The sequence below is a fragment of the Astatotilapia calliptera genome, chromosome 13 (assembly GCF_900246225.1).
Source record: "Astatotilapia calliptera chromosome 13, fAstCal1.2, whole genome shotgun sequence".
NCBI classification, from domain to species: domain Eukaryota; kingdom Metazoa; phylum Chordata; class Actinopteri; order Cichliformes; family Cichlidae; genus Astatotilapia; species Astatotilapia calliptera.
This window is the reverse complement of record NC_039314.1, coordinates 21395832-21409198: the sequence shown is the minus strand read 5'-3', so window position 1 is coordinate 21409198 and position 13367 is coordinate 21395832. Positions and strand designations below refer to the sequence as shown.

General features: G+C 39.9%; 1 protein-coding gene and 1 long non-coding RNA gene across 6 annotated transcripts in view; one reads left to right on the top strand and one right to left on the bottom strand.

Moving 5' to 3' along the window:
• Positions 1 to 9645, bottom strand: part of LOC113034976 (uncharacterized) — a 42295-nt gene extending 32650 nt beyond the window's left edge. For 3 of the 5 annotated variants that reach the window (XR_003274268.1, XR_003274267.1, XR_003274266.1), the window contains exon 1: positions 8858 to 9223. This is a non-coding gene — a long non-coding RNA (uncharacterized LOC113034976). Of the gene's footprint in view, positions 1 to 5829; positions 5903 to 8857; positions 9224 to 9536 lie in introns of those variants that run through there. The other 2 variants (XR_003274270.1, XR_003274269.1) reach the window with 2 other exon arrangements.
• A 319-nt stretch (positions 9646 to 9964) lies between these two features.
• six2a (SIX homeobox 2a) lies at positions 9965 to 13141 on the top strand. The gene is made up of 2 exons (XM_026190185.1): positions 9965 to 10874; positions 12280 to 13141. The coding sequence occupies exons 1-2, from the start codon at positions 10315 to 10317 to the stop codon at positions 12590 to 12592; spliced, it is 873 nt and encodes a 290-aa protein (XP_026045970.1). The 5' UTR covers positions 9965 to 10314; the 3' UTR covers positions 12593 to 13141.
• The last annotated feature ends 226 nt before the right edge of the window (positions 13142 to 13367 follow it).

Here is a 13367-nt window from a genome sequence, read left to right as displayed (position 1 = left end):
ATGATCAAAGTGCACTAAAACACAACTGCAAGAAAAGACGCACACGTTTGAGACACCAGCTGCATGGCATGCACTCATTAGGTTTTTGCTGCCCTGACCTCAAGGTGTAAATTCTACATTAATGCCTCGTCTATTAGTTAAACCAAACTCTGAAGGACACACACAACACAGGCAGACACACACATCCTTTACATCCACGCACACACACCAGTACACATATCACACATACACGTGCATATTCAGAAAAGCACACGGAGAGCCGTGCAGCAGCTGTCCACCACCCACACACTCCAACGATGCCACCGCCTCTCCACACACACACCAACACAATCAAGCCCACTGTACCACATTCACTGCATTCTACCATTCCTCTTACACAGACAGGCAGGAAGCAAATGTGTCATTTATTAGAGCCTGTTTCCAATCTGTGCTGATGATGAATATCTCCGATCTCCCCATGCTGCTCCTGAATATTCTGAGACAAAGGCCTCTTATGAAATTATACTGTCATTAGGATGACTGCTCTGATTAGATATTGAGACTGGATTAGCCATCTGCTTGGCTCTTTGGCAGAGGAATGATTTGATCTGAAATAATTACCATTTATTCCTTCATGAGAACACACAGAAGGTTTTAGTTTCAAAACACGATAGGCCATGTTTATCTTGAGCGGCAAAGAATTTCCTTATGTGGAGGAATTCTTTAAAATGGGGTCCTGTGCTGTTTATATATCCTGTTTAAACTTTAACTGGATTTTTAAGGTGAATGTAAAAGGCGCACTTTCAACTACTTCTCAGATCTTAATTATTTAGAGATATTTTTATGATTTTCACAAAAATATTTAGCCTGCCATACATATTAAGGAAACGAGACAGCCCACTATTTTGAACCCGCATAACCAAGTTTAAATTTTAGATTTTTAATACCTCTTACAGTAAAAGCTTGTTTCCGTACGACAGGCAGCATTAAGGAATGGAGATTGTTGAGGGCAGTGTGCTGGTATCAGTAGTTGCCACTGTGGAATGGACATATGTAGCAATTTATCACTTGTCTCTCAGCACATGCGTGGGTGGCCCCGCAGCGGGTATTATTGCAATTTAGGAGCAATTGACAGTAATCCCCCTCTTGCTTATGTGAAAGCTCATCATCCCTTCACCGTCCAGCAGCCGCATCTTCACTAGAACGGACCTCCAGAGCTGATATACGTCGTAGCTCGTGTTCTGTATCATTATCTGCTCGTCTCGCTCTTTATCGGGGTGGTCTGTAGAGGCACGTCAGAGAATAATACACTCGATGAAAAAAACGTGCAGATCCACTAATGGCAACTTAGTCGTACGTGTACTTAAGTCATGAGCTCTACTGTATTGACTAATATATGGAAACCATTAGTAATAAGAATAAGCAACCTGATCATGAAATCCTAAATAGCTTCACAGTAGGTTGGTGTATAGCAAACTCAAATACAGTAATGGCCTCTTTTCTCCTCTGAGCTACGGAAGAATTTACCTAAAGTTTGATTTTGGGGCAAATCTAAACATACTGCAGTGGCTTATGGTGGCGAAAAGAGTTGACCCACAAAATAAACTCTCAGTTCAGCGGGCAGTTCCCTCACCTCCGAGAAATCACTAAAGAACAAGATACTTAAATAAGTTTTGTGTGAGTGGCAGTTGGGGTCAGATTCAGTTAGCGAGTAGTGAGCGTCTGAGTGAACTCAGCCTGCTGCTCGGCCGCCGCGCTGTATTTACTGCTTTGTTGTTTTTTCATCCAGGAAGTATGAGGTGTGGCTACTATATAGAAATCAGGGTGAGAAGGTCACAGTGACATTGGCCTCAAAACACAGAACAGGAAGAACAGGAAGATCTTCATCTAGCCGTAATTTTGCTAAGGCTGCAGATAATACAGGGAATGTAAAACTGTATGTTTAGAAATATATATTTGCAAATGAACATTTAAGTCAAAAGATTATGTAAAGAAATGGCTTAAATCTGATCTAGTCCCACACAGCTATAGCCCCTAAACACAGTACAATATTCTAAGACTGTGATTTTTGAAGAATTGCAAATGCCATTAAAAACATCTTTAGCAGATTGTAGACTTAAAGGAGCTGAAAAGTTTATGGTCCAGAGAGAAAATACATATGAAGATAATTCAGAATATAAGTCTTTGCTTTTAGTACCTATATTGTATGCACCGATTCAAGAGACATTTTTGAACTGAGAAATCTAATAATGTTACAGCTGTGCAAATCCAGATTTAATTTGAACTAAAGTTTTAGAAAGTAAGACGTCGAATTAGGGGCATAAACAGGAACACTATAAGCAATATTGTGTAATGATGTATGAGGCAGTTCCTCAGCTTAGGCCCCATCTTTTCTTTTCTTTCTTTTTTTTTTGAATAGCTGCGGTTTCCATATGCTCCGATTGAGTATAATTGTTAGTTTCCTGGACGAAGGTTTGCAGGCATTTAATGTACCCCGCAGGCAGGATTAAAAAGCTATCACGAAATCTAATGCTTCCATATAAAAACAAATGAGTGGCACACTGTGCACACTTCTATTTACAAAGTAAACACTTGCCTTCATCTCCACAATATCTCATGTTATCCTCAATAGTGAGCAGAATGCAACAAAAGGTTTGATGGATGGCTTGAATCATAGTCCGAGAAGTCATTTAGATGATGAAAGTAGACACATTTAATGGGCTCTTTTGAAGGATTCAGATTTACTGAATGCATGAAAAAAAGATAAAAAAAAACTACACTGCAAAGACAAGGCAACAGCACCACAATGTTATCCAAAGGATACGCTTCTCTTTCTGGGGTGATCTGACCAGTGATGACACCATGAATAAGTCCCCAAATGAGGTTTGTGTTTTGTGAAAACAACAACCAGATGTCTGAGAGAATTTATCTTTCTTTGTGCATGTTTGCATTCTTATTATCATTATCCATGGTTACAGCATTGCTCTTGGGAATGTTGTTATGGTTATTTAGTACATCACTTTGGTTCAAAATGAAATATCTCAGTCACTGAATTGCCAACTTTTTTTCATTTGTTACAGCTATCCATGGTGTCGAGAAGGTGAAACTGACTTGACTTTAGGTATTTCTCTGTCTGTCTCTTACAGATTTGGTATGTAGAGATAAAAGTCTCAAGGTATACTGGATAGATTTCCATGAAACTTGGCAGATTTACTGTGCCCAGAGGATAAGTCCTATTGACTTTGCTTATCTTTCGAATCTTTAGAAGGAAATGAACAGGTGTGGCTAAGGACCTTAAAAATAGCCCCATTCATTTTAGGTAACCCAGCACTTGTGTTTTTTGTGACTTATTTGAAATCTCAATGAAATTAAGTACTTTTTGAAATGAAATTTATCCTCAAGTTGTGCATTTCCCACAACAAATGTTAAAATACGAACTGTGAAAATTATGGGCTATTGAGTGGCACCAGATTGTATACGATTATTAGCATTAATCCTGCTAAACAAGACAATGATGGATTTGCTTCTTCGAGAATGTTGCAATGCTGGCATTAGCATTTAGTATCTAAGCGCAAATGCAACTGAGGTTTGTAGAAAAAATAAAATAAGTAAACTTTTCAAGCCAGTGTATCAGAACACAGTTAAACAAAGCACCAATCACATTAAAAAGTCATTGTCTGTCATCTCCATGCAATAAAATACACAGTGTGGCGTGATATAACAAGACATTTCTCTCTGGTACAGTATCAGTACAACCACTGACTCTATCATGGAAGTATTTACTGCCCATATGGCCAGTGACATGGGGTCAGGCCTTGTGTTTCAACTAAAACCACGAAGTGCTGTAAAAAACCCTACATACAGGAATGGATACAAATTCAAGCATTAGCACATTGCTAATTACTCCAGTTGCTTTTAATAAATTCTTTCCTGACATACGAGTTCCAGCACTGTAAAAAAAGGAAGAATGTTGCATGAGGAAAAAACATTAAGGAAATTCTGCAGACTTTCGCCATAAGTAGAAAGCTTAAATACAATTGTAAGAACTCAAAGATTCACACAGGAATCTTACAGTCTCCCAGGTTCAACCCAAAGAGAAAACTCAGTTTATGAATTCACATATTTTCTTGAACAAAAATAGAAACCTGGCCATCCAAGCTATCTTTACTGAAAGACTTAACAAGCAGACAGGACTGTAAAACCTGCAGAGAGCTATAGAGATTTCTGTGGGTAATTTGAAATGTTGTTTTGTGTGTTACTGCTTCCAGTTTCCAAAATAAGCTCTGACCTTATTCACACTGAAATAACATTTGTGGTATCACATTCAAGTCCCCTTTATATTTATTTTAGGGGTGGAGCAAAATCTTCCCTCCTATTTCTTGGCAAAAGAGGTATTTGTGTTCTGCTGCAAATATTACATGATCAGAAGCATTTGGTTATCATGATCCAATTATACCGCCCAGCATTCTGTCTACTTTGATGCAGAGCAGACCAAAGTTTATCTGATCCTACATATTGGTCCCATGGTGGTTTCTTAGTTGCTTGGTGTAACAAAATACTGCAAAGGAGCGAGTTAATTTCTTGCTAGGTTTGCAATTTATTGTTAACAACCAGCATCACAAGATGCACCAACTATGCATGAAAGTTCATATCAACTGTAGGTTTTAAGATTAAACAAAAAGTTTACTCTAAAAAGGCTTTTTTATTAGTCTTATCCAATGTAGGCAAAATAAAAACAAGAAAAGAAATAAAATCCTTACTTCATAGTAATGCCTTTAAAAGACGAGGCTGCATACTTTGCCCTATTTTCCAAATTATGTATGATGATAACTATTAGTTCCACACAGGAGCGTGTTTGCAGTCATTTAAAACAAGCCCACAGCGCTGATATAAATCAGTGTATGTATGAAGCTGGTATACCTGCATGTCTGCACACTGCCAGTTTGACAAGAAACAGATCTGAGGGGATTTCACCATAAAGGCAGGGAACCATGAAATATCTGAGAAGTGCTGGAACCGCTCTCCTCTCCAAATTATAGCCAAATACAGTCTTATTGGTTGAGGGGAAAAGCCTTGGCAGTGCATAAAGAGCTCAGTGTGTGGCTGAAGTGACCATGCAACTCCTGAAAATAAACAGGAATCAAATGGAGTGATTGATCGAATAAATTACTTTCAGCAGCAACCAACTCTCTTTCTCTCACACACAGACACACACAAAACAGATGCATATATACAAACTCTGTTAACCAGCTTTGCAGAAAAACACACACTTGTAGCGATTTGCTCCAGTATTCAGACCAGCTCCAGTTTTGGTATAGGCATGTTACAGAGCAGTGTGGTGGTGGTGAGGGGACAGTGGGGTGTTAGGTGATTAATATGGTACATCAAACTGTATGAGGCACAGAATGATTTTAATTGTAGGAATTTTTGTTTTGTTTTGTTTTGTTTTGTTTTGTTTTGTTTTGTTTTTCACGAACTATCTTGGTCGAGTACGACCTCTTGATTATTTTATGTGAGATCCAGGAAGGTAATCAATTGACAATATGGCAGACTTGTTGAATACTCAAAGCATTTTTTAGCCCATGGTTGATTACAATAATACCTTGATGTCTCAAAAGCTTTTACAACCTAAACAAAGCAAAATAATTAAGACCGAATCTTTTGCTTTTAGTTAACATTTATAGTTATTTATACTGCTGTCATAATAAATTCATAGAGGCCTACTATAGCTTGCGCTTCAAGTAAAAAAAGAAGGTGCTTGAGAAAATCTTTCCTATCTGATTTTGTTTATGCTGCTATGTGTGTGTGCACTCTGTGATGAATATCAACTGAAGGTGATGCTTGACTCACCTTTTAACTGCCATTTAAATTGCCAGGCCCGTATAGTGCAGGGAGGGCCTGAAATGTAAACCGTCCAATCTGATGAACCTGCCAACCGGTCAGAGCCTTTCATGAGATGAACACAGGAACCCCACACAAGCAAATTCAGCCACCCCTCTCTGCCCCGCCCCTCAATGACGACCCCCTCCTTGTTGCTTGCATGTGTGGTTTAGTGAAATCTCCTCCTTGTGCTATAGGATAGCCCTAGCCTCTAGGGTAACAAGATAGATGTAAACAACCAATTATTGGATAGGCCCTCATTCACATCCCCTTAACCAGTATAGACACAGAGGTTCTGGCTTTAATAATTTCTTTCCCTCTATCTAACATTTGGATGTCTTTCCCAAAAAACTGATACTTATCAAGCTTGTGTTGTGCTTGTCTCAGGTCAGTGTATTCAGCAGCAGTCTTACCCAATCCAAGCCACATCCTATTCCTGTATACGTTAACACAGTCTATACAACACACGCACACACACACATGCATACATCTTGCAATAATCAGCTCAATTAGAGGAGGTCGTGGTGGAGAGTGGCTGAGGTGAGCAGTGGGAGGCTGTGAAAATAGGGGGTTGGCTATTAGGAGAAACATGATCTCTATTCATCAGCAGCTGTAATAATTACCATTTCAGAAACAGATCCTTCTGATCAAACTGATCCCTGGAAACAAGTGGTTTACAAACACTGTCAAGAGCCAGACATTGGACCCCTGTCACTGCCAATATATAGACACAGATCTGACCTGGCCAATCCCACTGCGATGAAGATACTTTGTATATGCAGTCATATTGTCAGTGCTTGTTTAACTCTACTCTGATTTGGCTATGGACATTTCTAATCGTTAACCTATCAAATGCACAGTGAATAAGATGTAACAGGCATTTTCAAAAATAACAAATATCAGTGTGAGCAGGAGCATGTCAAAAACACAAGTGGGACAGTTAGATTATCTGAAAGAATTTTATGTCAAAGATCTGATACCATGTAAACTTATTTTGACAGAGATGGGAAATTAGACTGAATACCTGTAAGAAGGTATGATCATATGAGAGTAACACAAAGACTTATGATGAACTGAACTGAACAGGTGCTCACATGTAGCCTCAGACCTTATTCTCGTTAAATCTTCAGTGCTGAAGTTTAAGCTGAGATCAAGACATTTGAGCAAAAAAAAAAAAAAAAAAGCGAGAGAAAGAGAAAATAAAAAGAGTTCAATAGGGAGCATCATCAGTCTGTAAGGACAAGCGAACAAATTATTTAGCCTCATCACAAATATTTGAGTGTACAGAGTAACTTCTTTGGATTGCTGCCGGTGTAATCGCAGCAGCACATTCGCCACTGGGAGAACCTCGATCATCAAACTCGATTACGGGGCATTTGGGTGTTTGCGTTAGATGAGTTGAGATGATAAGCTTTATCTGAAATCGGTTTAAAATTTCATATCAGTCAAATTTTGTTTACAGGCCTCACAATGATTTTTATTAATAGTCTGAATTAAAAGTGCAAGCGCAGGGTGAAGTTAAAATATATATATAAATATAATTATAATTTAAATATAATATATGTAAACTATTATTATTATTATTATTATTATTATTATCGGTGCTGTGCTTTTGGAAACCGAATTTCCCAGAGGAACCCACCCGAGGGATTAATAAAGTTTTATCTTATCTTATCGTATCTTATCTTATCGTATCTTATCTTATCTTATCTTATCTTATCTTATTATTATTATTATTATTATTATTATTATTATTATTATTATTATTATTATTATAAGTTTAAATTGCCCTTTTAATTTTCTCACTATCCAGGCGAGCCAGGTCGGTGCCGGTCCCCTGACGATTACCGTCAGTCAGCCTAATGCCGTAATACTCTGAGAACTGGGCTTCAGGCGAAACCAAAGTCAATTTATTATACTGAGGGAGGACACAGGGCGGAAACAGGAATGAGGTTTCTCTTACAGGAGCCTTCGTCTGTGGTGATGAACCAATTTCACAATTACACTATTAATTTAATAATTTATTAATTTAATTTTAAAAAAGAGAGAAAATAACAGAAAAACAGCAGCGACTGCGATGCCTCACTGCCTTAGCGAGAAATATTGACAATGGATTGGATGGATGGTGGACTGTGGATTGGGTAACTTACTTAAATGATTTCGACCGACAATACCATTTTAATTTTACATGCCTGCGATTTAAGGTAGCTGCTGTAATTTATTTGCAACCTTTCCAAAATTCTAAAATTCAAGTAAGCCTATGACGAAACTGCTCCTATTAAATCATATTAACAACAACATATAATAATAATAATAATAATAATAATAATAATAATAATAATAATAATAATAATAATAATAATAATAATAATAATCTCTCCTCCGAGCTTTTTAGTTCTACACTGACAATATATGATGAGGACATGAGGATGATGATGGTGTGTGTGTGTGTGTGTGTGTGTGTGTGTGTGTGTGTGTGTGTGTGTGTGTGTGTGTGTGTGTGTGTGTGTGTGTGTGTGTGTGAAGTGATGTGACACCGAGTGTGGGTGTACTTGACAATCGTATCTCTAATGAAGCGGTCCCATGGTGAGGCGATAGAAATCTACCAGCTGGTCAATCTTTGGTTCAGCAGTCAGTAACACGCACGCATTCCCTCGTGTACCTGAGTCCAACTACAAACCTGAGTTTTTGCGCACATCGGGCTGCTCCCGGTTTCTTTTAGGTCGCCCTACCATTTCAACAAGTACCTCACATCACTCACTTCTCCTCAGTTAACTATAAAGCCTCCTCTCCTTTTACCCTTAAACACCTTTCACTTTCACATAAGCTCCCCTCCTTACAGCCATACTCTCAAAAAAAAATGTAATCGTCATATTAAAATGATTACTTAGGTCTTGTCTTCAGATCTCATATGTCAGTCCTTGAGATAATTTACTCGCTGATGCGCTAAACCTCGTGAGTCAGATGACTGAAATACGGACGAAAATATTTGTCTCACCGGTGTGCTGATTGAAGCCGTTTTTCTTCTTCGATGTCGCCTGCCAGACTTTCCTTCTTCTCCGCTCTTTGTCCCGCACACTCCACTGCGCACACGACCACCTTATTTCCCCATGAAGCGGCTGCACACCTTGAGATTGTTTGCCAATCTGTGCGCTCCTGCAGCTGCTTCCTCGCCACTCATTTAGATATTCATAATCTTTGTCATCACATGCATAATCCAGTTCAGCTCAACACATACTTCGCAAAACAATTAAAAGATTTCTTTAGTTGCTATTAATATAGAAATTTCACGTTTATTTAGGTCTAAAACTGATACGACGTATTTGAGAGTATGACAAAGTCTACTTGTTTAACAAATAACTTTTTAAACTTTATTCTAACGTCTTTTTGTTATTTTAAATACCTCTCTATAGAATACCGGTTTGTGAATATTATAATTAACAAATCGGGTGATGGTTCACTGCACTCCCACATCAGCACCTTAGAGTTTAAGTCTCGTTTCAGTCCTCGGAAGCAGAAATAGTCTGACTCACTTTTGGTCATATTTATATTTTTTCGTTTACTCGAAGAAAAATATACTTTATAAAAAAGTGGCAGCATTTTTTTTTCAAACCCGTCTAACAATCTGTCACTTGTTGACAGTTATTTCACGTCTTTGGAATAATGAAGACACTAACTTTAAAGTTCCAAGCATTAAGGAGATCTTGATTGATTTGTGAGAGCTGCCAGGGACATGAAGACAAACTGCAGCAGGCTCCGTGCACTCTGGCGCCATCCTTCCCCGGGCTGTGGGATCAACGCCGCTCTTCTCATCCACGCTCCTCACAGCTTTACGCTCTTTGGCTGCCTGAGGTGTCTGTCAACGTGAAGGGGAAGAAAAAAGTGTTTTAGAAGGAAAAATCTGAGCAATTCTTCTATTGGTAGGCGGGCTGGTCGTGAAGGGAACAATCAGGTTGATTTTGCCAGGGAGCCACCTCAAAGCATATCGGGTTACTTTGAGTGACAGCGTAACCATGGCAAATAATTTGACTAAGGCTATTGTCTTATCCTCACCATCCGTGGGTCAGATAACCGACCAATCAGAGTTCATATAATCGCTTGTCTTGCCAGCTTAGAATAATATTATTAAAACGAGCCAGCGAGCCCGGTCTCCGGGAGTAGTTTATGTTGAAACGGCATAGAAAAGGTGGAGGACGGTGGAAGGAGTAGCAACTTTCTTTCTTAGCAACTTTATGGAGAATAGTCGCCTGGGGTTTCGCATGGCTGAACGGACTTGAGCTTATTCCATAATACGCAGTTGGACTTTGCCTAACCTTGGGCACTTTTACGTTTTAGGTAACTCTTTTGGGGACTTTTTGACGCTTATGGACTTAATGCGTTTTGATTTAACGAGACACTGAGAGGAGAGACGTGGAAGTAAGGTACAATATAATCTGTATTGGTTTACTTGTCGCCATGTCCATGCTTCCGACGTTTGGTTTTACGCAAGAACAAGTGGCTTGTGTCTGCGAAGTCCTCCAGCAAGGGGGGAACATCGAGCGTCTTGGGCGCTTTCTGTGGTCCCTCCCGGCGTGCGAGCACCTCCACAAAAATGAGAGTGTTCTCAAAGCGAAAGCCGTAGTTGCTTTTCATCGGGGGAACTTCCGAGAGCTCTACAAGATCCTGGAGAGCCACCAGTTTTCGCCGCACAACCACCCGAAGCTGCAACAGCTGTGGCTCAAAGCGCACTACATCGAGGCAGAGAAGCTGAGAGGCCGTCCGCTCGGCGCCGTAGGGAAGTACCGCGTCCGGAGAAAGTTCCCCCTGCCCCGCTCTATCTGGGACGGAGAGGAGACGAGCTATTGCTTCAAAGAGAAGAGCAGGAGTATCCTCCGAGAGTGGTACACCCACAACCCTTATCCATCCCCACGGGAGAAAAGAGAGCTGGCCGAGGCCACGGGACTCACGACCACGCAAGTCAGCAACTGGTTCAAAAACCGACGGCAGAGAGATCGAGCGGCTGAGGCAAAGGAAAGGTAGGAGTATATTTACTTCTTAAAACAGACGCTAATCTCAGATTAGATTATTATTATTTTTTTTTTATCATTGTCACATCAAGCAAAACATAGGAGGTAGTTCCAAACTGTTGCTGAGTCACGGACTGCCACTGCTGACTCTGTATGCAAAAATAAATTTCTGACCTACATCTGGAAATTTATTTAACGTAGATAGCATGGACATATTCTCAGATCTTATTCAATCGCCACAAATTAAAGTTACACTGTGTGTATTTCTGTGATAACTGTATAAGCCCCTATTAAAAGTTGAAACGCACGAAATGAAAGACGTGTTGTCAGGTAAATTACAAGGTTATAAAAGTTGCTTTTACCCCACTTTTATGTTTTAGTAACCACACTGATTATAACATGAAACTTGACTTTCACGTTAAGATCAGAGAAGAAATATATGCAGACTACTGTGAATCACAGACACTGGATGAACACATGGTATATGCAAGGAAACATATCAGAACACGTATGAAAGATGTTTTGCGGTGTAATTGATGTGGCTTGTTGTCTGGTCTTCATATCAGCCAGGCTGACATTTCATTATGAGTCGTTTGCACATTTCAGAGTTTGGAAATTATACAGCCAGGCATGTAGAGAGGTGCGGGAGATGTGTTTTTGTCAGGTGTTCACTGGGTCGGTGTCTTCTTTCACCCCCTGGCCACTAATTTGGGCTGAAAGCTCCACGTAAATCATGTCTTCCCACTGAGAAAAGCCTCACAGCAAACCTATGAACTATGCCATACGCAGTACGCACGCGTTTCAGAATGATTAGGCCTGTCATTTATTTAGAGCTGTGGACAAGCTCTCCTCGAGTGGCCGAGGACTTCCTCAGGTTGAGCTTCTCCACGGGTCACTATGGTTAAATTAACTTGCTCTAAAAGTTTCATGCAAGTTCAGTAGTCAGATGGATTTATTATCTTCCAGTCACTCTCTACTACTGATATTTAATATAGCGCTTCTGTAGTGAATTGACCCTCTAATTATTTTTGCTGGCTAAGTGATTGCATCTGGGCACACGTGCCTCAACGTATTCTCGTGTGAACATTAATAAATAACCAGACTAAGAACTGATACATTAATGAGATTATTATGGCTGTTGTAAAAGTGTCACAACCCAATAAATATTCTAGTAAACACAACAGAATTGTGTGTGCCACTTTAATTCAAGTGTGTGTTCATGTTCATATTTTTAATGCAATCTTAAACATGTTAAGCTACAATTAGCTGGTGTCTTTGTTCCTGTAGGTTTTACTCCGAGATATGAAAATTTCAGTTCACCTAAATCTTCCTGGTTGTTATGCACTTTTTCGCAGATGTGCTGTAATTCCGCATTTGTACCAAACTGATGTGTGACTTTGGTTTCTGTTCGCAGAGAAAACAACGAGAACTCCAACGGCAACAGTCACAACCCATTGACTTCTTCTATTAATGGAAATAAAACTATTTTGGGGAGCTCGGACGACGATAAAACACCTTCTGGGACTCCGGATCATACGTCTCCGAGTCCGGCTCAGCTCCTCGGCGCAAACCCCGGTTTACCGTCCCTGCATGGCCTTGCGCCCCCGCCGGGACCCAGCGCAATCCCGGTACCCAGCGGCCCAGACTCGATGCACCATCACCACTCATTGCATCATGACACCATACTGAACCCTATGTCTTCTAATCTAGTGGACCTCGGCTCTTAAAAGCCGTCACTGAATGGAGCGCCATTTTTTGGGGAAAATAATTTACGAGGTGGTGTGAGTTAAGCTTCAAGCACTTGCGGCACGGTGCAAGGCAGACAGACTGGAACACTGCGAAAACAGCCACCGTAACAAATCATTTAGTCTCATATTCAACCTTTAAAATCTTTTTCAACAAGTGGAGAGAGGAAAACCTGCCAGTGAGCGCAACACCTCCTCTTATCCCCAAACTGAACGAGCCCTTGTTTCGGGGATTTTCTAGAATCAAGAGTTCAGAGCAGAGCACTTAAGAACTTTCCAAATATACTTAAACAGGACCCTACCGAACTTTTCCCCCCCGTTAATTCGCTTGAGGAAAATATAATTTGGAAAAAGTAAGTAAAAGTAGTAGTTTTTTGAGATGGCTTGTTTTGCTGCAGGGCTGGGGATAAAAAATTGATAAAAAGAAAGAACAGAAGAAAAGAAGGAAGAAAGAAAGAAAACTTTACCGGAATGTAAAAACGTAATATGTTATATTGTTGAAAACAATAACAATAAAGTGTCTTAATTCTTGTTACTATTAGCCTACAGTTGTTATTTTAGGGGTTTAGATTAACCTTTATCACCAGACTCTATGGGCACAAAGTTACGTGTACCCATCGCCTTTCTGTTTACATGGGGTTTTTAAAGAGAGCCATAAACGGTTATTTTTGTTTGTTTGTTTGTTTGTTTGTTTGTCTGGGGGAGGGTGGGCTGATGGAGTATGCCAGTTAAACGTGTCTCATAGGGGCTGTGATAA